Genomic DNA, 27,804 nt, shown 5'->3' on the forward strand with positions numbered 1-27,804 from the left:
GGTCGTCAACCATGCGAATGCCAATATTTGATGACTCGACGATTATAGTCAAGTTTGAAATATAAGGGAATATGCTTGCTATAATCAAACAAACTAAATAGAAAACTCTATTTTCATTTAATTTTTTTATTTTTTAGTAATGTGACCCATGAATGTGATTTACATGCCCGCCCTGTTTAATGGGGATCAGTATTTGGATCATTGGGTTCAGCTATTGAAAAATCAATAGCAGTAAATGCATCAAAAACATCTCTCAAAAAATGTGTTTATTCATTAAAAAAACATGACCCAAGGATTTATCTCTTGAGAATTATGTTTTACAGAAGGGAGCAAAATCAGGACATGAAACGATCACATTTGCAATTAACAGAGATTTAAGAACGCATACTGAATATGTAGTAGTTTCCTATAAATGTATGCTATGAATCTCAAATCCAAATTGGGTAAAATTTCTCTATTATACAGGACGAACAGAAGCAATTTTTATATTTCTTTACATAATTCTCACTTATCATTGAGAACACGCTTCCGGAAATCAGTCACCATCATTGGCAGTCCTTCCCTTAGTGAGATCTTGGGCTCCCAGTTCAGCAGTTCCTGTGCTTTAGAGATATCTGGTTTCCTTTTGTGAGGATCATCTGCAGTGTTTGATTTAAATGCAATTGTGGAACTAGGATCTATTACCTCTTTCACAACCTGCAACAAGCAGAGAAGTTGACAACGCATAAGGTGAAACGAGAATAATAGAAAAAAATGTTTGCGCTAGGAGCCATAAAAAAGAACAAGAGAGAATCTAATGACAAACCTCAGCAAGTTCTAACATGGTGAACTCCCCTGGGTTACCCAGATTGAAAGGCCCAACATGCTCACTTTCCATTAGCCGAATTAATCCATCAACCTGGTCAATGACAAAATAAAATTGTGGGGGTAAAAGCAAGGAGAGAGGGGTGGTTTAGTAGATATTAATTATAACCTTATCACGAATCTTCTATTCACTGAATCCAAAAATACCATAAAAGTAAGACAAGTCACCATGCGGACGTCTATTTAAAACTTGTATAATTTAAATCGTCAAGTTTGTTTTAGAATTCTGGTGACCAGGATGCCTGGCCAATTCAAATAGCCGCTATATTACAATCACTGGCCCATTAGCCATGAGGTCCACGTAGACAGACAAGTCCTTGGACTTGTATTTTCCACATTAGTTTCTATTCTTTATTTGTTTCGTCTATGTTTCAACACATCTATTTGGCCCTTCAAGTCATGGGTTATGCTTTGGAAGAATCAAGTTTCCTTGTATGTTTGCCAACTGCATCTACGATTTCAGCATCTCTTACAACAGCAAGCATCTTGCAGGTTCTTGAATGACAAAAATATTGAACTACAGAAGGGAGTTTGTAGGGGATCATAGGTCATAGTATAACATAACCAAGAATTAGCAGTCATTTACTCAAAGCCCAAATTTTGACGGGAAGGCACTGAATGTCTTATAGTGTCTGTTTGGAAACTGCCTATTGGAGGCAGCTGGAGTGGATCTGGGGAATACTTGGTGCCAAAACTGTTTAGGATGGAGGCAGTTATGAGATGTGAGGGAACTGAAGTGGCATTTGCTGTCTCCAATTCCTCATTTGACCTATCACCTGAACAAGGGGGTTAGGGCAGTGGACCGGGGGGAAAGCGGGGCCCCGCCCCGCCTCGCCCCGTTTGGACCGGGGATGAAGGGTATGAAACGGGGATGGAGGCGGGGACGAAGGTTAAAATCCATCCCCGTTCGGGGATGGAGGCGGGGATGGACTTACACTTTTCCCCGCCACGATCCCCGCCCCACCCCATCCCCCGTCCTTCTAAAGGATGACAATAGACTACGGGAAAACGGGCCCCCGCCCCGCCTCATCCCCGTTTGAACCGGGGATGGAGGACATGAAACGGGGATGAAGGCGGGGGTGGAGGTTAAAATCCATCCTCGTGCGGGGATGGAGGTTCTAATCTTGAGATGCCATCCCTAGAGGGGGTATTTAGAAACGTCCACGCCAGCTACCACAATGATGGAATTTCCGGCTGCTCCGGTAACCTTATCGGGAACCTTCCTAGTTATAATCCCCACTTTAACTATATAACTGCTCCCAGACAATGATAGGGATTTGCCAAAATCATGAAATATGGAGATTCAGTATTTGCATTGCATCCCTAACTGCTTCCAACAGCCAGTTTCCGAACAGAGCCATAATGTGTAAAAGATTATAAAAGGCATGGATTAATACAACCTAAGATATAAATATCATCATATGAAAAAAGTCAAACGAGGACATGAGTTCAAGTAGATGCAAGATAAGACAAAACACTAGTTCAAATAGATGTATCTGATATCATATTCTGTGGTGCTACTTTCAATATTCTTTCCACTAAAGATGAACATTCCACTTATCAAGAAATAACTTTGAAAAGTAAAAGTTCCCTCAGGAAAAAAAAAATAACTTTTTTAAAAAGCATAAGTAAGATGTGAAAATGGCCCAGCACTGATATGGTGATCACTGGGGCTCAATCTATTATCATCTGGGTGCATATAACAAAATGTGAAGTGGAAAGGCTAAATGACGTTTTGGCATAACCCTTGGAAAAGCTTCAAATATCTTGGTGCACTTTATCACAAGAAAAGCCAAGAAGCGGACACTATGTAGAGATCATTGAGAAAGTATGCAAGAAGCTTGGGCTTTCCCTCTAATTCAGTCAGTGTTGGCTTCTGCTCCCTTGCACTGGCTTGTATCCTTTAAAATCCCCACCAAGGTGATCAACTACTTGGAAGATCTCTTCAAAAACTTCCTTTGGAGCATCAATGAATCACTTCAAAATCTTCACATCTTAAAAGCTTATGGAGGCTTAAATATGGGTGGACATTGAGCTGGGTAACTGTCGGGTTTCCATGTACCCAGCCCAACAAGAGTTAGGCTCGGGCTACAATATGAAAACTGGCCTGACAAAAGTTGGTCTAGACCTGACATGATAAATTATTGTGGTGGGCTAGGGGTTGCATGGTTGGCCTAAGTCAGGCTGTTATAAGCTGGTCCACTTTATAAAAGAGCTTCACTCTTGATAACCTGAAGCCAGCTGTCCCTCACATTCTCTAAGCTGGAGCCAGCTGTCTCTGGCTCCCTCTCTCTGTTAAACTTCCAAAATTCTAAAAGTGCCCTCTTCTACCATAACTTAAACCTAACTGGTGAACTGAGAAGGCTGCTCTCATGAAGGATGAGAAACTGCTGCTAGTATTGGGAGGCCTCCATTGCCATGCTCTCTCTCTCTCTCTCCATGGCTTCCATGGTGGTGCTTCGTATGCTTGCCGTGGTAATGAAGTTTCCCTTTGATGAGGAGTTCCTCGTTGCCAAGTAGATGCCGTTGGAAGTGCCATTTCAAGAAGAGCATGTGACCTACTCACATCTCTGGGACTTCTCTTAGTGAACCCTATTCCTGTCCAGAGAATAGTGTAGAAAAAGAGAAACAGACCCACTATTTTCTTGTCGTACTATTGGGTCTCTCTCTCTCTCTCTCTCTCTCTCTCTCTCTCTTTCTCTCTCTCTCTCTCAACGGAGTCTTCGACCATGTATTTTCAAGTCAAGAAAAGGGGTCGCCGGAACCCACCAACACCTTTCTCTCTCTATGTGACAAATGGGATTTGGTCAAACCCCTGTTTTCAAGTGGGCAAAAAAGAGGAGACACCGAGCTCTCTCTGTCTCTCTCTGAGCCAACCTGACCCAGGTCTATCGATAAGTATCTATGTCACCTGGGTACGGGTGCAGGTACGGAGGGGAGGATACGACATGGCAATTCCAAAAAATGTCGGTATGGGGGGCACAACTATATATATATATATTAAATATCACACAAATATAAAATAAACTGAATATAATCTAAATATATATGCTATATCTAAAATATATATTATATACTGAAAATATAAAGTTATAAACTGGAAATATAATTATAAATTATAAATTATAAATTATAAATTTAATACAAACTTGTATGCACAGAAGGTAAAACGGCATGTCCAGGTGCCGGAGCATGTCGACACAGGTACAGAGGGCAAAATGGAGTGTCCGTTTGACATAGATAAGTATCAGGCAGAGATTTATGCTCGAACCTGATAGGAGTAGAATCCGGCATTTGACGGCCTGAGATCCATTATTTTATCACCCATTTCCAAAACATAGGATCCTTTTGTCAAGGAGCATGTGTCTTGGTGGGTGGGGGATGACTGGCAAGCTAAATCCTGGCTTGATCCTTGGTTTGGTGATGCACTGATCAAGTACCCAAGTAAAGATGAATCTACTAAAATTTACTTCTAATAAAAAGGCCTGGTCATCTATGTGCAGTAAGAGAGCCCACATTCTTGTTTACATATGTGGAATGAAGTTATTAACTTCAGATTGTTTAATTCTGAGGATATACTTCAGTGGAAGGGTGAAGACTAGAGACACTACCATAGTTAGTCGGAGGGAACTATGGGATGCTATTCCATATACGCATCCGGCACAAAGATGGAGGTTGAACATCTAGTGTAAAACCACATCCCTAGGGCAACTTGGTTCCTCTATGTTGCTCTTGAGATTAAGCATCTTACATAGGATCACCATCGCAATCTTCGCTTCCAACATCCCAGTTGTTGCCCTCTTTGTATGAAAGAAGAAAAAAATAATCATTTGTTCATCACATGCTCTATGGCAACTAATGTTTGGAAGCATATTACTTTAGATTTTTGGTTAAGAGATCTCCTTGACAGTCCATCATTCATGAGCTTAAGCGGTGGTTAGAGAAGCAACACCATTTTAATTGGACCAGAAAGTGTTGAGATCTCATGTTTCACCTAGTCTTCTAGAAGCTGTGAACGTGTAGCAATAAGGTCATGGATGAAGACACCAAGCAGAGTGCACAATCCATCAAAATATTTATTTGGAATTCTTATAGGAAAAATATAGAACATTGATTGGCAAAGGAATGAAAGAGCTATCATTTCCCAGTGGTTAGACAGTGGACCGATTCCCAAGTAATTCTCAAGGATCTAATGATATTGTTTGCTGCTTGGAATATGAAGGGAATAGAGTTCTTGTGGCAATAAGAGATTTTGGAGGTATAACAGAAGCAATGTGCTTTTTTAGAGATATTAGTATCCTGAATTGGCTGTCCTTGAATATATAAAAGTGGGAACCAACTGAACAGATTTGCCGTATTTAATTCAAACTTTCACCACCAGAATGCTAGTTCAACATGAAGTATACATGTTCTTATAATTAAAAGAAATCTTGAACACTTTTATCTTGACTTAATCTTTTAAATGAATTACTAAGTTTTAATAAAAAGTTCATCCTTTAAGTAAATAAAAAAATGAGTCATTGGGTATAATTTACTCCTCAATAGTCAATCCAATTAGAATAAATCAACTACAGCTCCTTTGTGTGAACCTTCTATCTTTTGAAGAAATTATAGTTCCTGCATTTAAAAGTCTCATGTACTTGAAGTATGCTTCTCATAAAATGGTCAATGAACTTAGGATTTGCTTGGTTTCCACTTTCTAGATTCCTATTGAGCACTTCCACAGTGGTTTATAGGACTTCCAAGGATATGTAGATATTTCCTCTGACCACATGTAGGTCTACAAACACAGCGTTTAACTTCATATTTTCTTTTTCTTTCAAGCTTGTACTCTAAGCCTATGCTTTTTTAAAAATGAACTAGACAGATTGACAGAGAAAAAGAAAATGCAATCTATGGTGAAGAATAGACAACCACCATTCCGAGACATCGAATATGTATTGTTAGTGTGTTGCATACAATGGATACAGGAGGTTGAACAGAATAGACATGTAAACAATGAATAGATACAGGAAGTTGAACAAAATAAACAGGTAAACAATGAATAGATACAGGAAGTTGAACAAAATAAACAGGTAAACAATGTCAAGAAGTAGCCAAATAAGTGCATGTAAACAACAGAACTTCTTATGCAGGAGCATCAGTATCCGTGCCCCACATGCAAGGAGTGGGAGAGAGATCCAAAATGCAATACCAAAGTTATCCATTTCGTTTCCTATCCATTTGGGCCAATTCGGGACCCAAGGGTATTTTGGTAATTTTATCCACAATAATTTTTTGTGAATTTTGCATAATATATTTCAGAAAATTTATTTTTGTATTTGGTTCTTATTTTGCGAATTTTGAAGCCTCGAACAATATTGTAATAATTTTATTTTATTTTTTGGTAGGGGTCAGATCTTACGGATCCGGATAGTTCTAGTATCTGATAGGCTTTCTTTTGAGTAGTAGAAGGTGTAGTGGGTAAATGGCTAGATTTTTCTTTTTTTCGGATCTAATTGAGTATGGATCTCACTTGACAAATAGTTTAATGTGAATGGTTTTGGAGGGAGGTGGCTAACGATAGCTAGCCACCTTCCCTCTGTTAATATATATATATATATTGTAACCGAAATACCCAGCAAGGGTATTTCGGTCTTTTCACTGTAATAGGCGTCAACCCATTAGGGACTGACAACCTTTTTCACCTTTTTGCTTTTTGTTTTTTACTATTGGGTCAACTCCAATATAGCTGTTGGAGCTGCTCTCAATAGTCATAAATATGATCGTTAGGAGCAGCCCAACAGCCATGTTGGCTGCCCCCTTTAGCCTCTTGTATTATAAATAGGCCTCATGGCCTTTGTATTATTTTATCTATTTTTCAAGAGAGTTTTCTATGCAATATACTTTCTAATTTGACCCTTGTGTAGGTGGTGTGATTATTCAATTGTTCCCACTTGATTGAAGTGTGTGTTCTTGCATATTCATCGAATTCGATCCACTTCATTACATGGTATTAGAGCTTGGGTGTTCCAAAAGCCATTTTCAGAGAAGATCGTGACAATATCAAGAGGAGGATCATGAACTTGGAAAAATACAACAAATCACGAATTGTTGCATCGGAAAGCGAATCACTTCGGAAAAAAGTCTTGTATTTTCTAAATTGTTCTCTTTCTTTCTCTCTCTATCCACTTGTTGTAAATAGAGGATGAGAGGGAGGTAATAGTCCTCATTACCATACGCCTAAATGATACAAACTATGTGATGTGGGCATCCATAGTAAAACATAAAATATGGAAAAAAAGACTTTGGGGATTGGTTGACAGCACCGAAAAGGAGCCTAAACTCATTCTTACAAAAATCGAGAATGAAAAAGAAGTGCTTCAAAGAGAGGAAATGGCTAAAACCGTTTTCGACTATGAGAAAAGTTGAAAGGAATAGAGGGTGGGTCATTCCAAAATTATTGGATGGTTCATCAATAGTGTGGACATCCATAAGTGTTCTAGTTTGACGAAGTTTGACTTCGCTAGTGATGCATGAAAATACCTTAAAAACATATATAGTCTTAAAGATATCACACACATATGTAACGTCCAAAACAAAGTAAGGACCATGACTCAAGAAGAGATGATCATAAGAGAATACTACAATGCTCTCTCTCTCTCCTTTGGGATAAATTGAATCTTCTTGAACCAAAGTGGCATTGCCCACAAGATGTCAAACTCCGCGAAAATCAAATCAAAGCGGAACATTTCTATCAATTCATAAATGGGCTTAGGCCTGAATTTGAATGAACTAAATCCGCTCTTCTTCATAGAGGAAGGGTCCCTTCCATAGTTGAAACTCTTGAAGAATTAATGATGGAAGAAAATAGATTGAAAAAGCCATCAACTTCTAAAGATGAAGAATCCGTGCTTGCTATGTCAAAGTTCTAAAGATGAAGAATCCGTGCTTGCTATGTCAAAGCCTGAAAATCATACCAAGAACTATAAACCACCTCATTTTTTAAGAAATGAGAATGATAGAAATCCCAACAACTATGAAAAGAAGGGTGATCATGATTTTAAAAGGGGTGAAAAAATTATTTGTTATCATTGTTATGAATCGTGACACATCAAACCTTTTTTGTCCCAAAAGAAAGGAGGATCATAAAGAAGACAAAAGAGTGATTTCAGTTGAAAGAAGTGAAATGAACGACTCCAAATGCATCGGCTCGCTCTCTTTAGCTCAACTAATGAAAGCACTACAACCTATGCTTAAAGCTCAAGTTACTTCTTATTCGAGAGCGACCATATCTACAAGTGACAACCATGGTAAGACCTCTTAGATCCTTGACTCTGATGCTACATTTCATATGACCCCTAATGAGTCCATATTGACCGAATGCAAGTTTAACCCAAATGATTCTTGTGTTTGAACTGCCGATGGCATATGTTTGAAAATTAAAAGTTTTGGTATTTAACAAAAAACACCTATCTTTCACATACCAAACATTAGAGTAGTACCAAAATAAAATTTAAATCTTTTAGTAATTTCTCAAATTGCAGATTATGGTTACAAAATAGTTTTTTCATCTAATGATTGTCTAGTACAGGATCTCCAGTCCGAGAAGCCGATTGGGTGAGGCCATAGAAGAGGAGATCTCTATGTCATGGACAATCTTGAATTACCAAAATAACTTTTTTGTAATTTTGTGGAAAAGAAAGATATAAAAATCTGGCACAAAAGACTAAGACACCATAGTGTAACTAAATTACAATTGTTTACATTTCTTTCAAATTGTAAAGAAAAAATTTTGCATGTGAAGATTGCATTCTTGGCAAAATGAAGTCTTTACCTTTTGGACCAAGACACCTTATAACTAAGAATCCATTTGAATTAGTGCATTCGGATGTATGGGGACGGGCTTCGGTTGTGTCCAAAGGAGGTGTTTTCTATTATGTTGTGTTTGTAGACGATTATAGTAGACACTCTTAGATATTCTTTCTAAAACACAAATCGGAAGTATTTGATTGTTTTAAAAAATTTCATAGTTATATAAAGAATCAATTTAAAACCAATATTCAAATCTTTAGAACTGATTTCGAGGGAGAATTTGTGTCAAAAGAGTTTGAAAATTATATTGACCTAAATGGGATTGTTCATCAAAAAGCGTGTCAATACACTCCTCAACAAAATGAACTTGCTGAAAGGAAGCACATACACATTATTGAGAGACTAGAACACTTCCAGTATCTAGAAATTTGTCAAAAGATTTTTGAGCCGAAACCGCCCTTACGACGATCTATTTGATAAATAGAATGCCTTCAAAAAATATTGAAAATGTCTTTCCTATTGAAAAACTTTATAAAATATATCCTGATTACAAAAGGTTGAAGGTCTTCGGGTGCAAGTGTTTTGTTCTTACCAACAAGAATGATAAACTCTCTCCTAAAGAAATTCCTTGTGTGTTTTTAGGATATACTGAAAAACAAAAAGGATATAGATGTTATGAAATTGAAAGAAACAAATTTTATGTTTCTCGAAATGTTACATTCCTTGAAAATGAAAACGGTTTTAGCAAAGAAAAAATCCAAGAGAGTTGTGATTATTCGTTCCTCTTTGACCTAGTTAATGATAAGTGTGAAAATATTCATGAAAGTAAAGATACACATGAGGCAAATGAGAATGTGAGAAGGAATCGTGATGATATAGACCTATCTCACAATAATTTACAAACCTATGCTCGACGTATCGAAGGTCACCCACCATGTGCCCTAGAGAGATACTCTCAAAACCAAGAAGAAGATTCTTCTAACCTTAGAAAATCTATAAGAATTTCAAAAGCTCCTAGTAGATTCGTATCATATGATTCCTTTGAACCAAGGTATATATCGTGTCTAATGGCCATTCACTCGTATTTTGAACATCAATCATACCATGAGGATAAACATCATCAAGAATGGGTTAAGGCCATAAACGATGAGTTAGAAGCATTAGAAAGAACAAAACTTGGGAAATCCAAACATTACCTAAAGGAAGAAAAACTATAGGATACAGATGGGTATACAAGGTAAAAACCAAGTACGATGAAACATTAGAAAGATATAAAGCTAGGTTAGTGGCCAAAGGATACAATCAAGAATGTGTGATAGACTATGATGGGACGTTTACCCCAGTCGCTCGAATGACCATTGTTAGAACTCTCATTGCTATAACATCGATTAGAAAATGACCTATATTTCAAATGGATGTTAAAAATGCATTTTTAAATGGTAATCTGGATGAAGAGGTATACATGGATCCTCCACCAGGCTTAGCTTGGCTTTAGTAAATGGGAAAACTCTTCGGTTACGTAAGGCCTTATATGGTTTGAAACAAGTCCCCAAAGCTTGGTATGATAGGTTTAGTAATATGATGACACAACTTAATTTTAAATCTTGTTTTACTGACACTGCATTGTTTGTTAAGTCTTCTAATGCAGGAATGATGATCCTACTTCTTTACGTAAATGATATGATAATCACAGAAGATGATAAGAAAGGAGTTAACCATATCAAAGATGTGCTTAAAGCCAACTTTGATATGACAGATCTTGGTTTTTTATGATACTTTCTTAGAATAAAAGTTGCTTACTCACATCGTGGTTATTTTTTGTCGCAGACTAAATACGCAACGGAGATCATTGAAAGATCAGGACTCTCAGATGAAAAATTGGTCGATACTTCGAAAGTCATAAATGTCAAAATGAAGAAAGATGATGGAGAGTCCTTGCAAGATCCAACACCCTACAGACTAATGATTGTGGCTTTGTCTTATCTTTCTATTGCCCGTCCTAATATATCTCATGCTATTCATTCTGCTAGTCAATTTCAGCATGCTCCCACTACAGTGCACATGAGCGTTGTAATGCGAATTGTTAGATATATTAAAAAATCTATTAATCTTGGCTTGTTTTTTATCATCTTCCTCCTCAATAGAAGTCATTGCATATTCTGATTCTGATTGAGGAGGGGATGTCAATGATAGATGTTCAACCACTGGTTTATGTGTATTTGTAGGTGACTCTAATTTCATGGCGATGCAAAAAACAACAGAAGGTGTCACTCTCCTCAATTGAAGCTGAGTATCGTGCCATGGCGACAACTACGTCTGAGTTAGTGTGGCTAAAACAACTCCTTGAAGACTTGGGGTTTCATATTGCAGAACCTTCAAGATTATGTTGTGACAACAAGAGCGCTGTATACATTGCAAGCAATCATACATTTCATGAGAGGACGAAACACATTAAGATGGATTGCCACTATGTTCGTGAAGAATTTCTGAGAAAGACTATCATATTGCCCTATGTTCCGTCAGAATATCAATTAGCAAACTTCTTCACCAAAGCGCTTCCGTTTCCAAGATTTCACTTCTTACTTGGCAAACTCTCGATTGTTCCACCATGACTTTGAGGAGAGGTGTTAAAATATATATATATATATATATATACATATATATATATATATATATATATTATAAACGAAATACCCAACAAGGGTGTTTCGATCTTTTTATTGTAATAGGCATCAGCCCATTAAGGGCTGACAACCTTTTTCACCTTTTTACTTTTTGTTTTTTATAATTTTTTGTTTTTTACTGTTGAGCCAGCTCCAATATAGTTGTTGGAGCTGCTCCCAACAGTCATAAATATGACCGTGTTGGGAGCAGCCCAACAGCCATATTGGCTGCCCCCTTTAGCCTCTTGTATTATAAATAGGCCTCATGACCTTTGTATTATTTTATCTCCTTTTCAAGAGAGTTTTCTATGCAATATACTTTCTCATTTGACCCTTGTGTGAGTGGTGTGATTATTCAATCAAGTGTTCCCACTTGATTGAAGTGTGTGTTCTTGCATATTCATCGGATTCGATCCACTTCATTACACCCTCAACCATCTTTTGTCTAGAATGGAGGTGTCGCCCAAGGCCACAGTTCATTCTCCCTTGGTGGCTCCTCATTGGCCATTCAAGAGGAGAATAGGACAGACAATTTGAAAAGGGACTTCTCGTTGTCCTCAAGAGGGTGGCCTCCCTTGTGGCCAATAAGAGGCCATGCTACTTTGACACCTCCATATAAAACTTTTCCAGCAAAAAAAGGTGGAATCTTTTGCTATCTTTTGAAAAAAAAATCTGAAAAAAGAAAACAAAATGGGCAAATGAAAGGAAAGCATGGAGAGGGAAATTTGTGAGTTTTGGAAAAGTTTCAAGCTTGTGGGTTGAGAGAACTTGTGACTTGAGGGTTTTTGAACCTTGTGAGTTAAGGAACTTAGTGTGGGACGTCTGGTCCATTGGGCGAACTCGTGGCGGGAATGTGTGAGTTCCGATTTGGTGTTTGAACTTGTGAGAGGAATCGTGTCACTGTGCTGGATGTGAAAGGGCGTGAACCTGTCCATTGTTGGAGCTAGCTTTGTTTTTGGTCACCTGTCCATTGAAGGAGAACAGATTTGTGTTTTTCCCTTTCCCTCTCTTTCTATATTGTTTAATGTTCTGATTGAACGTGTTAGATCAGCTGGAATCTGATTTGTGCTTGAAAAAAATCAATTTGCTTATGTCTTATATGCTTGTTGATTGAACTTAAAATTGTTGCATTTGAAATCAGTTTGAGAACAAGGAAAAACGCTGTTAGCGTCTTGAGCAGTAGGATTGTTTCCTATTCACGGATCAGTTGTGACGTTGGGCTGTAGCCAATGTCCAGCCTGATTTATTGTTGTAGTACTTGGTTAAAAACTGAACCCAGACCATTGGGTGTGGTTTGACTTGCGCAAACAGTCAGTTTGGTGTCGATTTGAATCATTCGCTAGTGCGAATGTGCAGGAACCTCTTTACTTTGCGTGTGTCCATTAAACAGTCATTTCTGAAATCTGGTTCGTGTTGGTATATATATATATATATATATATATATATATATATATATATATATATATATATATATATATATTCTGTTTGCTAAAAAAAATCACTGCAAAAAATTTTCTGGCGTTAATTGCAATTTGCTGTGTGATTTCCCTATTCATGGCAAGCTGATTTAAGCCCTGTTAACAGCCTGATTAATTGTTGATTTTGTTGGCTGATTCACACCTTCAATCTGTGCCGTGCAATTGAGTTCTGTCATGACTGTTTTTCCTTGCTGTTTTGTGTTGGTTAGTGTTCTTACGCGCCTGCGAATAGAGATCAGCAGCCCCATTGCACATGCAGTTTTTCTGTTAGCAGTTTGGGCATCATATACACCCTGGTTTCAGCTGAGATTGTCACACTGAAACAGTCCAGCGACTGTCCATCTCATCAGTCTGCGTGGAGCTGAATTCTGGACTGAACATTATCCATTAAAGAAAACTTGTGCCTTATGTTCCTGAAATTAAAAATCACATTTCTGTGAACCTGTGGAATTCCTAAACTGAATTTTTCTGCGTTTGCTTCGTTGCGATCAATGCTGTTTACCAGAACTGAACTTGTGCGAACTGAGTACTAGTGCACCTAGGTCTGTCATTGCATGGTTGTCGAATTCCCATTCATAGCGCATCAATATATATATATATATATAGAGAGAGAGAGAGAGAGTCATTCATATATATTTATATAGGTAGCCGTGTACCTTTGTCTAGTGTCGTAGTATTAGGTGAGTTAGCATAGTTAGTCTTGGTCTTTATGTTTGAAAAAAAAAACAACAAAAATAGTTTTCAAAATTCATTTTCCCATTTAGGTTTTTATCGCTTCCACATCGTACACCTTGGCGTGTACGCACATTCGCAAGACCGACCTCCCATAGTCGGGTCGGGTCTATATCAACTTCATACTCCACTAATTCTAAAACATGCAAGAAGAGCAGTCAATAAATCTATTGAGAAGGCGATTATAAGGAGAATACCAGATCAGACACATACTGAAAGCTTCTGGTCTGTTTGCCATCACCATACACAGTCAAGGGCTCTCCACGGAGGGCCTACAAAAACAAAACAAACTTGCTGCTTAACCATAAAACTACGAAAACATGAAATTCGTAATCCCCCAGGGCTCCATGATGGAAGTTACAAATTAAATTATTGGCAATTATCCAAGAAATCAACCTGAGCAACGAAATTGCTGACGACACGTCCATCATCTATACACATCCGTGGTCCATATGTGTTGAAAATTCGAGCTATGCGTACCTGAACATGGAACAACCTTTGATTAGGAAGTACTTAATTAGGAAAACGTGAGTGTTAGATTTGGTTTCTGAACCAACTACAAGGTTTCTACCATTCTATTTCTCCTTAGATATTTATCATTATTTTTGTAGTATAATTGTTAATCTAAACATGGAAACAATAATTGGCTTATCAAATTATCTATTGAGCCAATGAAAAGCACTAAACAAAAAAGACAAGCAAAGTGAAGAAATACATGAAAAATCATCAGATCTTCATGTCAATACATTAATAATTGAAATTGGTGCACCTCCATAACAAAAATTGTAGTTCCATCATCCGTTTTGTGGGGGATCTTTATAAGGAATACTTGGGCCAGGAAAAGAAAATTATTACCGGTATAACCATTTCACCTTAACACAATATGATAAATTGCACAAATGACACATTATGTGCATGTCAGAGTAGCATAGAGCAGTGCAGGTCTCAAGAACCACACATCAGCTCCTCTAATGCACTATAGTTATCCACATAGGAGAAAAATATTGTTGAATATAGTAATATCAGTTAAAAAAGAGATAGATCGATTGTGTTGATTATACAAGTTGGAGACCAGGTACTGAAATGTGCTACAAAGATCTGTTACCTCAACATTTGCACCTCGATGGTAATCCATTGCCAAAGTTTCAGCTGTCCTTTTCCCTTCATCATAACAGCTTCTTACACCTGAACAGGCACAAGCCTTCAAGTTTCAATAATAAACTCAAAGCTGTTGATGCAGAATCTAGTCCTCAATGTGGACAAGAAAGTAAAATTTCTCAATTTGTTTATCACTATTTTGAAAAACTTTAATACAGCTCAATTCAATATGAGAAACTGAACTAATTTCCTATGTGAATCTATTGCAAATTATAACAAACGTTGTTCTAGCAGAAATTATTCATCCTCTTAAATTCAACTTGCGTTTTCTTTTTCAAATTATAACCTTCAGTATTTTGGAATTTGCTGAGATTTTCCAAACATGGAAACATCCAAAAATTTAATTGTTCTTACATTTTCCAAGTAATTGAATTACAAAGATCATCCTGACATAGATATTGTGAGCATCGTAAAAATTATAATCACCAAATGTTGTGATGTTTTCACCATGTTTAAAGAATTGCTTAAATACAAATTCTAAAAATATCATGCTTCAAGCTTCACTTTGTTTATTTCTTTATTAAAAACTCATCTTTTGAAGAAAATGCTTTTGTTTTAAATCCTCTCGAGAAAATCCCTTTCTGATAATATCATGAGACTGATATTCACGACTACAATAAAAGTACACTGAAAGCATAGAAAACATAATTGGAAGAGAGAGAGGGTACGACATGTAAAAAAAAAATTAATTAACAAATAAAGAGCAGTCTTAAAGAAAGAAAACTAGAGAAAGAAGACCACATAAGCACTATGCAAAGGGCCGGTATAAGTTGTTCCCCCTTCAGATAAGACTAATATGAACAGGAATATCACTAAATGTTGCTTGTCTAACCTTATCTATAGAAAGAAAGTGCAGATTAGAAGATCACTCACCTATAGGGTTGACGTTACCCCAATATGATTCCTTCTGAGGGTGCTCAAGTGGGTCACCATAAACCTCGCTAGTACTTGTCAAAAGAAACCGTGCTCCAATTCTCTTTGCCAGACCCAACATGTTCAGGGTCCCCATCACATTTGTCTTGTAATCATTGTTAGGGACACACTATACATACTATCATTCATGCTTGCAAAACCCAACAAAGAGACTTTTTATGGCAACAAGCAAAATAAAAAAGGTTCATAGACATTCCCAAGAACAGCTTTTCCTCTTTCCTTATACATATGAAATGTTTGTCGGAGGAAATGAAAAAGGAGGGTAAGAGAAGAATGTACAGTCTTTCACTCCATATGAAGAAAAATGTACAACCCATATCTTTGACATCCCTTTTATCCACTCATCGTGAATTTGGTGGTACCTATGCTAGTAAATAGATGATATATGAAAGCAAAATCAAGAGAAGTAAATGAAGGAATTTGAAAACGTGTGCACCTAGGAGAAATTGAAAACATGACTTTCATCATTGTTGTAAGAAGATCTTGCTACTAAGTCTGCAGTTGGAGTTCCCTATACTCGATACTCCCTTTCACTCCCCATAAGAACACCCATCACAATTTACTGATGATGGAAAGCTCTACATGCCCAGGTACTCATTCAAATGAGTTTCATCCACGTCATAAGAGGATCATGCCACTATGGGCATGTTTGGAAGTGAGAAAATAGTATGAAAAGTGAAAGTAGGAAAGAAAAAATTACATCTTTTCCAACTGTTCCAAATGAGAGAAAAATTTTGAAAGGAAAGTTTTTCTAAAAAATATGACTTTTGATCTATGTCACATGGGTGCGGGTGCGACACGGGTGCGGTGCAATTTTAAAAATTTTGGACACGGGGACTCGGCTATCTATATCTATATATATATATTTAAAAAAAGATATAAAAAAATCATTTTTTTTTTGTTTTTTCACCCTAAAATAGACGAATATAGACTCAGTCAACATTGTCCGAGTCCAAAACGAGGACGGACTCGGCCTCGATTCGTTGACCGAGTCTGGGCAGTGTCCTAAGTCGCACTCGTGTCAAGGCGTGTCGACTCAGGTGCGACGCCTCCCTAGCCGAGTCCGTGTGACATAGCTTTTGATAGGAAAAATTCTTCCACCTAGGGGAAGGGGGCTGGAAGAATTTTCTATAAAAAATTCTTTTTACATTAGGGCAACCATACACCCACAACACATCTCATTTTAAGGGCTGCCATAACAAGAGATTCCTCAATCTTCATCTTCCTCCCACCCACCACCATTTTCAGGTCTCTCTCTCTCTCATCTTCATCTTCCTGCCACCCACCCACCCACCATTCTCAGGTCTCTCTCTCTCTCTCTCTCTCTCTCGTGTGGTCGACACACCTCACTTTGTGGTATGGTCGTGATAGCAGCTTGGCACCACCCTTGTGATTTCCTTTATTTTCATTGTATTTTCTGTTTGGTGCGGGTTTGGATAACTCTCTCATTAGGATCTTATAGATCTAATGATACAAGTGGGTGTATGGGGTATTAGGAGTTACTGAAAGGGATACAAAGGTCTTTTGGGGTCAATAAGGGCTGCATGAGAAATATTAGAATTGTTAAAGGGAAAGAAAGTCCTTTTGTTTGGCTCAACGCCCCACCAAGGGAAAGGTGGTCATTCTACAAGCTTAACGCACCTCTAGGGGCATTGTCATCCTTTGGTTGAGGAGACAATCTCTCCAAAATTGATTTCCAAGATGAAAACATTCAGATGGCTTGGAGGCCTATAAATACCTGTACGAGAGTAGTGTAACCATTCCATTTTGAATTCAATTTCAATTGATAATTTTTCAATTTGGCTTACTGAATATTTTAGTAGGATTGACTCTTTCTTTATAGAAGAGATTGACTCCCTTGAATCCTTTCCAAAGAAGATTCCTTTCATTTTTTCCACTTTCCAAAACTGTGAGGCCTTTCCTAAATTCCTACATCTCTCTCTCACACCTCCCACAACCTCTTTCTCTCTCTCTATCTCTTCCTCTCTCTCCCTCTAGCGCCTTCTCAACCCCTCTCTCTCTCAAGCATTTGTTAAAACATATGTACTTAAGTGTATATATATATATGATACTTCATACCCGATAATGGGTATTTCTTTAAATCTGCCCAATAGGGGTAGTATTGTCTTTTATTTCTTTCTTGTTTTCTTTTTCCTTATTTCTGTTTCCTTATTTTTAATTTTATTTTTTTTATTTTTTATTTTAAATAGTGTAATGCATTGGGGGTACCAACTAAGAGTCGTTGGGACCCCCAACGATCATTAATCCGTTGGGGGCCCAACGGATCCTCGTTGAGCCCCTCAATACTGTCTCCTTTTTCAGCCATCTCTCTCCCTTTTTCAGCTGTATAAATAAGGGTGTTCACCCCATTGTAAAGTAGGTTTTTTCAAGCCCTAATGCTCAATAACATCCTCTTTTTATTTGTAAGCTCTTTGATGGCTTTTGTATTTGTCCCTTATAGACTTGTTCATTGCTATTGCACTTTGGTTGTCCTTTATAAGACATTGGGTATGCTTTAGCATTCCCTATATCTATTTCCGCTTACTTTATTACATGGTATCAAAGCAAGGTTGTGCTCTTGATTATTGTTAAAGTTGTATTTGATTTTTGTGTATCTCTCTTCTTGCTCCTTTCTCTTAATCACCACGGAGGGTGAACAAAAGATAGATTTTTCTTTCAAGCTAAATGGTTCAAACTATTTAGTATGGACATCAACTATGGAGAACAACCTCAAAGGCAAAAAGCTTTGGGGTTATGTGATGGGCACCGTTCCGGAACCTCAACTTCAACTTACCAAAATGGAAGGAGATTAAGAAAAGTCTTTGGAAGGAGGTACGCGAATCAAGGCGATTGAAGAATATCAATCCAAGATTGAGGATTGGGAGAGTAAATATGCAAAGATACTTGCATGCTTTATGAATAATGTGGAGTTAAAAATTTGTGCAAACATTGCCAAATTTCATAAAGCTAACGAGGCATGGTTCTTCATAAAAGGTATGTACACACAAAAAGACCTCACTAGACAATTCTTTCTTCAAGAAAAGATTTGTACCATTAAACAAGGGGACATGTATGTCCGTGACTACTTTAGCTCTCTTAGTCCCTTATGAGATGAGCTCTCTCTTCTAGAACCCAAGTGGGTGGCTAGTAAAGATGTAGAGCTTAGAAGAGAACAATTGGAAAAAGAATACTTTTTTCAATTTTTACATGGGCTTAAGCCTGATTATGAGCAAATTAGATTGTCTCTCCTCCATAGATCTAAGCCTCTTCCTCTAAAAGACGCGGTTGCTGAAATATGCCAAGAAGAAACCCGTCTTGGCATGATAAAAAGAGGAGATGAAGTCTTAGCCGTATCCAAACCCAGTAATCATGTTAAGACCTACAAGCCTCCACATTTTGGGAGGCAAAATGGATATAATGGTAACTATAAGAAGGTCATATGCTATCATTATCAAGAACCGAGACACATAAGACCAAATTGTCCCAAGATAAATGAAGCTCCCAAACCTAGAGTTACTTCTGTTGAAGAAACCACTCCAAGGAAGGAAGATTCAACCAAAGGAAAAGATTTTTTTTCTCTTCCTCAACTATCAGAGGCACTTCAAATTCTACTCAAATCTCCATCTACATCTGGTGCCGCCATTGCCTCTTCCTCTCCCCCAGATATGTCTTCTTGGATCCTTGACTCAGGAGCTTCTTTTCATATGACACCGGTTGAAAATGGGTTATCCGACTTATGTTCTAATTCAAAAACCTCTTATGTTTCAACTGCCGATGGAACATCTTTACAAATCAAAAGTGTTGGAACATTAAGCTCTTTTAAAAAATTTCTTGTGCCAAGTGTTAGAGTTATTCCACAATTAAATTTAAATATTCTCTTTGTTTCTCAAATTTTCGATCATCGATGTGAAATCTCCTTCTCAAATAAGGTTGCTTTGTGCAGGATCTCCGGTTCGGGAAGCAGATTGGGCAAGGCCATAGGAGAGGGGATCTCTATTACATGAACTACTTGAAACCAAGGTTTTAAAACTCGTCGAGTCAACTCGGTGACTCGGCTCGGCCCTCCAGCGAGTCAACCCGGCAAGCTAAACTCGGTCTGCAAAGACTCGGCTGTGACTCGGCATGACTCGGGCGAGTTCTGGGATGTTTAAAATTTGATTTTTTGGGTATTTCAGAATAAAAAAAAATTGTAATATTATTGAGAATATTGATGTTACTTTCTTACTTAATGCCTTCAATATGTAAAGAAGACAATCTGTGACTATGATCTAAGGTAAATGTTATTGGATATGAATCTATTTTTAGAAGCATCAAGCAAGACAATCTTCAGATTCAACAATAACTAATTAATATTTTATGATCAAGTAGATTGCTGCTTTTATTCTGTTCTACACAATTATACTTTTTTGCAGTTTCTTTGCATAAATGCATTTAATATTTTGCTTTAAACTTTACTAACATAACTATATAACAAGAATTTGGTTTTCTCCTCACACCTTTCCTCCTTGCCCCATCTTTATGAAGGCATAATAGACAAGAAACTGGAACAAAGTCATACATAACTTTGGCCTTAACATCCATAGAGTTCCAACGTCTACTTGGTGCTTCTTTCTTGTCCTTTCAGACTTCATATTTTCTTTGTAACTCATATCGGCTATACCCCTTTAATCATAACCAATTGTCCTCACCTTGCCTTATCACATCCAACAAAAATTTCTCTTTTCTTTATAGGCATGTGCATTTTTAATGCATAAAGGCATCTATGTAACTGGAATAAATTGTGCTCTTTCATTCCACATTTCCAACTTATTGCTCATTCGTGAACAATTTATCCACATGCTACCATCTCCTTATTTCAGTTCAACCCAAGATTCTGCATGGAGCCAAAAAACATCTCTTGTTTACTGAAAAACATGGTTTGAGACAAATTATATATTGTTTTTCTTTTAAAATCAAAAGTTAACAAAACCCAGTCTGAGTCACCGAGTTGACCCGCCGAGTCACGAGTCAATAAAGAACAAGTCGAGTCCTGAGTCACTGGGTTTTAAAACCTTGCTTGAAACTCTCCACAAACTCTTTTTGTAATTATGTCTAAGATAAAAATTTTAAGACTTGGCACAAAAGACTTAGACATTCAAGTTTCTCAAAAATGTACTCTTTTCCCTTTGGAAAAAAAATTTGTAATGAGAAATTTTTTGTTTGTAAGGATTGTATTTTTAGAAAAATGAAATCCACTCCTCTTCCAAATAGAACTTTTATATCTAAGAGGCCTTTTGAATTAGTTCGTTCGGATGTATGGGGGCCTTCTTCAGTCATATCAAAAGAAGGATATTCATATTATGTTACTTTTATTGATGACTTTACTAGATATGTATAGATTTATTTTCTTAACTTAAAATCTGATGTCTTCTAATTCCTTAAGAAATTTCATATGATTGACAAAATTCAATTATCAAGTAATATCTCTATCCTTAGGTCCGATTCGGGTGGAGAATACTTGTCAAAAGAGTTTCAAAATTATCTAGAAACCAATGAAATTTGCCATACAAAATCTTGTCCTAGAACTCCTCAACAAAATGGTTTAGCAGAAAGAAAACATAGACACATTTTGGAAACTACCAGGACTCTTCTTATTTCAAAAGAAATTCCAAAAAAAAATTGTGCCGAAGCCGCTCTAACATCAATTAATTTGATAAATAGAATGATCTCATCATCTTTGCAAAATATATCTCCCTATGAAAAACTATTTGATAGAATACCCGATTTCAATAGGTTAAGAATTTTTTGTTGTAAATGTTTTGTTCTTTCACATAAAAGAGATAAATTATCACCAAAAGTTATTGAATGCGTATTCTTAGGTTATGGAGAAAATAAAAAAGAATTTAGATGCTTCGACTCCAAAAATAACAAACTATATGTGTCTAAAGATGTAACTTTTTTGGAAAATGAAAATGGTTTAAAAAAAACTAAAGACATTAATGAAAGCGAATATGCATTCTTGTTTGATCTTCTTCCTCAAGAAGAAGTGATTCCGAATGAAAATTCCGTGAATGACCAAGAGGACACTCCTCTTAACAATATTGAAAATGAAAATATTGATGAAAATGATATCATTGATAGTAGACCAATTCAAACCTATATTCGGCGTGGTCAATAAGTTCCCATGAATGCATTAGAAAAATACTCCCAGGATTCTAGCATAGAGGAAACTTCACTTAGAAGATCCAGTCGTATCTCCAATCCCCCTAACAAGTTTGTTTCCTATGATTCACTAACACCAAAATATAGGTCATGCCTAATTGCGTTACACTCATTCTATAAATCATCCCACTATAATGAGGCTAAGAATTTTCTCTAATAGGTTGAAGCCATGAACTTAGTACCATTGAAAAAGCAAAAACTTGGAAAATAACTTCATTACCTATGGAAAAGAAATCTATAGGATGCAGATGAGTCTATAAAGTCAAAACTAAGAGCGATGTGTCCTTAGAACGCTACAAAGCTAGGTTAGTAGCTAAATGATACTCTTAAGAACACAGTATTGATTATGAGGAAACCTTCACCCCGGTTGCTAGAATGACCAGTGTTAGGACCCTTATTGTTGTTGCTTCTATTAAAAAATGGCTTATTTATCAATTAAATGCTAAAAATGCAGTTTTAAATGGTGAACTAAATGAAGAGGTTTACATGGAACCACCGCCAGGGGTATGTATTGGTAATGATAAAATTCTTAAACTCAACAAAGCTTTATATGGATTAAAACAAGCACTAAAAGCTTGGCATGATAAATTTAGCAATGTAATGACACTTTTGGGTTTTCGTTCTTGCTATATTGACACTGCACTTTTTGTGAAAAACGCAGGGTCTTTGGTGGTTATTCTCCTGCTTTACGTAGATATGATTATCACTAAAAGTGATAAGCAGAAAATTAATGATATCAAGAAAGTTTTAAAAGAAAATTTTGACATGTCTGATCTTGGATTCTTAAGATATTTTTTAGGTATTGAAGTGGCGAACTCCCCCAGATGGTACATTCTTTCTCAAATGAAACTTGCAGTTGACATTTGTTCAAAGTCTAGCATTTTCGACGACAAGAAGACAAAACCCCCTGAAGTTATCAATGCCAATTTAAGATTGGAAGATGAAACTCTTCTTGAAGATCCTACTCCCTATCGTCAACTTGTCGATTTCCTAACATACTTATCTATCACTCGGCCAGACATTGCTCATGCAGTTCATTAAGTCAGTTTCAACATGCACCTACAACAGTGCAATTGAGTGCAGTCTTAAGAATCATCAGATACATTAAAAACACTATAACAAATGAAGTTTTTTTTTCTCATCTTCGTCACTTGATTTAATTGCTTATACTGATGCTGATTGGGGAGAAAATCACAATGATAGAGTCTCAACTATAGGTTTCTGTGTCTTTTTAGGTGACTCTTGTAAAAGTATCTTCAATAAGATACTATAATCAAGACCAATATTCTTAATAAAAGACAAGTGCACACATGCACAATAAGAATACTAAGAACACTTGTGCACACAAGCACAAATCAATCAATCTTACAAAATGCAAAAATATAATCTTTATTGAATACTTGGGCTTTGACCCAAAGCCATGAAAAAATACAAAGGAGAGGGGCCAATTTATAGAGCTCTTAGTGGGCCTTGGAGGGGCTCCACATATAGTCGTTGGAGGGGCCCAATGACTATATGTGGGTTCCCCAAGGTACACAAAGTACATATTTTAAAAAAGAAAAAAAAAGAAATAAAAATACAAAATATAAACATATTCAAGAAGATGAATATACATAAAAAGAGAAAAAGACTGAAATACCCTTATGGCTAATATATATATATATATATATAATCGGTAGATACATATACATATATATATATATATCAATGATCCCACAATATAGTTTAACACCCCCCTCAAACTTAGGGCAAGATGACCGAAAGTTTGCCAAAGAGGAAATTGAACCGCGGAACACAAAAAGCTTTGGTAAAGAAATCTGCCAACTGATATTCTGAAGTTACATATGAAAGATCTATAACTCCTTTCAGATACGCTTCCCGAACATAGTGACGGTCCATCACAATGTGTTTAGTCCGCTCATGAAAAGTATGATTTTTGGCAATGTATATTGCACTCTTGTTATCACAGCATAGCTTGGTGGGCCCTTCTATTGTGATCCCTATGTCTTCTAATAGCTGATGAATCCATACAATTTCCATAGTAGTAGTCGTCATGGCACGATATTCAGCTTCTGTTGAGGATAGAGACACTTTTTGTTGCTTCTTAAATCTCCATGAGATCAGCGAGTCTCCTAAAAACACACAAAAACCAATGGTGGAGTGACGGTTATTTTGGTCACCTCCCCAATCAGAGTCAGTATAAGCAATTAATTTTAATTCAAAAGAAGATGATAAGAGCACTCCCTTATTTAGAGTACCATTTATGTATCTTACAATTCGCAAGATGACACTCATATGAACTGATGTTGGTGCATGTTGGAATTGACTTGCAGTATGAACTGCATGAGAAATATCTGGTCTAGTAATACTCAGATACATCAATGATCCCACAAGCTGTCTGTAGGGGGTGAGATCAGAGAGAGGAATACCATCATCAATCTTCATTTTGGCTCCCACTATAGCAGGAGTTTCATAAACCTTATCATCCGTAATACCTGACTTGTCAATAATCTCAGAGGCAAGCTTAGTTTGAGATAAAAAATACCCTCTATGAGAGTATGCCACTTCAATACCCAAAAAATAAGTTAGAAATATCAAATCAGACATTTCAAATTTATCCTTCAAAATTGATTTTATGCTTTTAACCCCTTTAGAATCACTTCCGATTATAAGTATATCATCCACATATAAAAGCAAAATGACAATCCCTACATTGGTTTTTCTAACAAATAAGGCAGTGTCAGTGAAACAAGATAAGAAACCATTTTCTAACATTACGGAGTTAAACCTATCATACCAAGCCTTAGGAGTTTGTTTTAAGCCATAAAGGGCTTTACGAAGGCGAAGTACTTTCCCTTTGGGAGTCTCCATTCTTGGTTGAGCATCCATATATACCTCTTTATTCAGATCACTATTTAGGAAGGCATTTTTAACATCCATTTGATAGATGTTACATTTGTTAATAGAGGTAATTGTGATGAGATATCGAACAGTGACTATACGAGCCACAAGAGCAAAAGTTTCTTCATAGTCAATCCCATATTCTTGACTATATCCCTTAGCAACTAATCTCGCCTTATATCTCTCAAGAGATCCATCGCTTTTAGTTTTTACTTTAACTACCCATCTACATCCTATTGTTTTCTTACCCTTAGGAATATCTTGAAATTCCCAAGTCTTGGCTCTTTTTAGAGTACTAAGTTCATTCTCTATAGCTTCTACCCATTCAGAACATCTTCGTGCTTCCTCAAAATTGTTAGGTTTTATGTATGAATGAATGGCACTAAGGCACATACAAGATAAACCTAGAAGGAGTTTTCCTATGTCTTTTCATCCTTCGCAAGTTCTTCTCACATTGAGGAACAGTCCTACCGGTGTCATCGTATCTTTAAAGAGCACTTTTGAAGGTGTTTTTATCTCTATGAACATAGGTGATGGGATCTCTAGATGATCCTTCATCGATATGTTGATGAGGATGGGAGAGGGGAGACGTGATAATTTCCTCGATTTCATTATCACTTGAGTCATTCTGAGTTGACTCATCATCACTTGTATCATCATCTTTAGTTAGCAATTCAAATAGAAAGAAATAATCCGCATTCTCATCATGAGATTTAAGACTTTCGAAACCACTAAGATTTTCCAAAAAACTTACATTTCTGAAAACATATAATTTGTCATTTCTGATATCATAATACCTAAAACCCTTTTGAGTTTCTAAATAACCAAGAAAGGCACAAGGAATGGCTTTTGGAGAAAGCTTATCATTTTTATCCGTAAGGACAAAATATTTACAACAAAAAACCCTTAACCTGCTATAGTCAGATTTCTTCTCATACAATTTTTCAAAAGGTAAAATTTTATTCAAATTTTTTGATGAAAGTCTATTTATGAGATAGACCGAAGTAAGGGCGGACGCAACCCAGAGGTTTTTTGAAATGTTTTGTGAAATAAGCAAAGTTCGAGTTGTTTCAATAATATGCCTATGTTTTCGTTCGGCTAATCCATTTTGTTGAAGGGTTTTTTGACAAGATTTTTTATGGAGAATACCATAACTTTCAAGATAACTCTTGAATTCATTTGAGAGGTATTCTCCTCCATAGTCGGATCTAAGAATTTTTAAGTTTCCATTGAATTGATTTAAAATCATCATATTAAAAATTTTAAAGGTCGAAAAAACTTCATGCTTATGCTTGAAAAAATATATCCAACAATATCTAGTGAAATCATCAACAAAAATCAGATAATATGATAATCCTCCTTTTGATATCACAAGAGCGGGACCCCATACATCGAAATGAACGATTTCAAAAGGTTTTGTTGTAAACATGGATTTTTGACAAAAGGGTAAACTTTTTATTTTCCCAAGAATGCATTCATTACACATAAAATCTCCTTTACAAAGATGTTTTACAAAAGGTAAATATGAGATTTTAACAATATTCGGATGTCCAAGTCTCTTATGCCATACATGAAATCTTTATTTTAGACAACATTACAAAATTGATTCTTGGGAACTTGGAGAGAGTCGATATAGTAGAGATCTCCTCTCCTAGAGCCTTCCCCAATCAATCTCCCGGACCGACGATCCTGTATCCAACATTTATTAGAAGAGAATTTTATATCGCAACCATGGTCTGAGAGTTGAGAAACCGAAAGTAAATTCAAGTTTAGTTTTGGTATGAATCTAATTTTTGGAATAAAAAAATCTTGTTTTTCGAAATTGCTTATTCTTTTAATTTCATGAGATGTTTCATTCGTCGTTGAGACAACAGATGGAAAAGAATTTTTAGAATATTCAGAAAAAGAACAATGAGTCATATGAAATGATGCACCGTAATCTAAAAGCCAAGATATCTTACCGAGGGGTGAAGGGGTTGTCATAGCGGCTCCAAAAATTCCTCCCTTGAGAAGAGGTTGAAGAGCTTCCATAATTTATTGTAGAGAAAGAGACCCATTGGAAGAGGATGGTCGTTCTTCAGGTTGAGTTGTGGTGGTCATTGCAAGCAATTTCTTCCATTTTGGGTAAATAGGTTTGATATACCCCGCTAATTTACAAAAATGATAAGTTAGTTTTTTTCCACTTTGCTCACTTTCTCCTTGATTTTGATTCTTGAATTGAGGAGGTTTGTAAGTCCTCACATTGTTACCCGGTCTTGAAACGACATTCACCCCTTCACTTTCTTCTTGAATAAAAGAGGTAGCAAGGATGTTAGGATTGCTTTTACCAATACTCATACGGGTTTCTTCTCCACTCAATTTAGTAATTGCATCTTCAATGGAGGGAGATGTGAAAGAAGAAAGAAGAGAGGACCAAATTTGTTCAAATTCGGGTCTAAGGCCATTTAGGAAGTTAAAGAAGCGATCTTCCTCTAGTTGTTTGTATCTAAGCTCTATAGCTTCACCGACATTTGGGTTCAAGCATAGCAAACTCATCCCAAATGAAAGATAATTCGACAAAGTATTCCCGAATAGTCATCTCATTTTGTTGTAGGGTCAAAGCCCTCTTTTAAAGGTAGTACTTGTGCGATAAATCTCTTGATGTATATATTTTTTCAAGGTATAGCCAAGCTTCGGAAGTTTTCTTGAATTTGATGATATTGGCATTGATCTTGGTTTCAACGGATGCGAAAATCTAAGATAAGATCTTGAAGTTCCTCATTTCCCATTCGTCATATTTTTTTGAGTAGTCTTCAAGAGCTCTTTGCCTTTTTTTCTCCTTCAAGAATCTTTATATCTCTTTTTTCCATGATGGTAATTTTTGGTTCGGGTTCCGGTATCGAACCTTGAACATATCCCCAAAGCCCATTTCCTTTAATATGGGCTTCCATATTACCGGCCCAAACATGATAATTTGAACCATTGAGTTTAAACCTGAGGGAGAAGTGGGAGTCCTTTTCGCCCATTAGAGAAAAGAGAAATAAGAAAAGAACACATACCCCAATAGATTTTTAAGTCTTTCTTGACAAAGAAGACTTATA

The 27,804-nt window shown here is 36.6% G+C and overlaps 1 protein-coding gene across 1 annotated transcript in view; it reads right to left on the minus strand.

The window, feature by feature from the left end:
- Window positions 1-251: 251 nt before the first annotated feature.
- The window catches only part of LOC149821183 (UDP-glucuronic acid decarboxylase 1-like), a 31,001-nt gene continuing 3,448 nt past the window's right edge, over window positions 252-27,804 (minus strand). Inside the window, exons 4-9 of the mRNA XM_089983561.1 lie at window positions 15,563-15,709; window positions 14,637-14,716; window positions 13,928-14,011; window positions 13,729-13,803; window positions 806-898; window positions 252-696 (exon numbers count right to left, since the gene is read on the minus strand). Of these exons, the coding sequence (XP_089839687.1) occupies window positions 505-696; window positions 806-898; window positions 13,729-13,803; window positions 13,928-14,011; window positions 14,637-14,716; window positions 15,563-15,709 (671 nt within the window). The 3' untranslated portion in view covers window positions 252-504. The remainder of the gene's footprint in view (window positions 697-805; window positions 899-13,728; window positions 13,804-13,927; window positions 14,012-14,636; window positions 14,717-15,562; window positions 15,710-27,804) is intronic.

Source organism: Nuphar pumila, chromosome 12 (assembly GCF_984573655.1).
Source record: "Nuphar pumila chromosome 12, dmNupPumi1.hap1.1, whole genome shotgun sequence".
In the NCBI taxonomy this organism is placed as follows: Eukaryota; Viridiplantae; Streptophyta; class Magnoliopsida; order Nymphaeales; family Nymphaeaceae; genus Nuphar; species Nuphar pumila.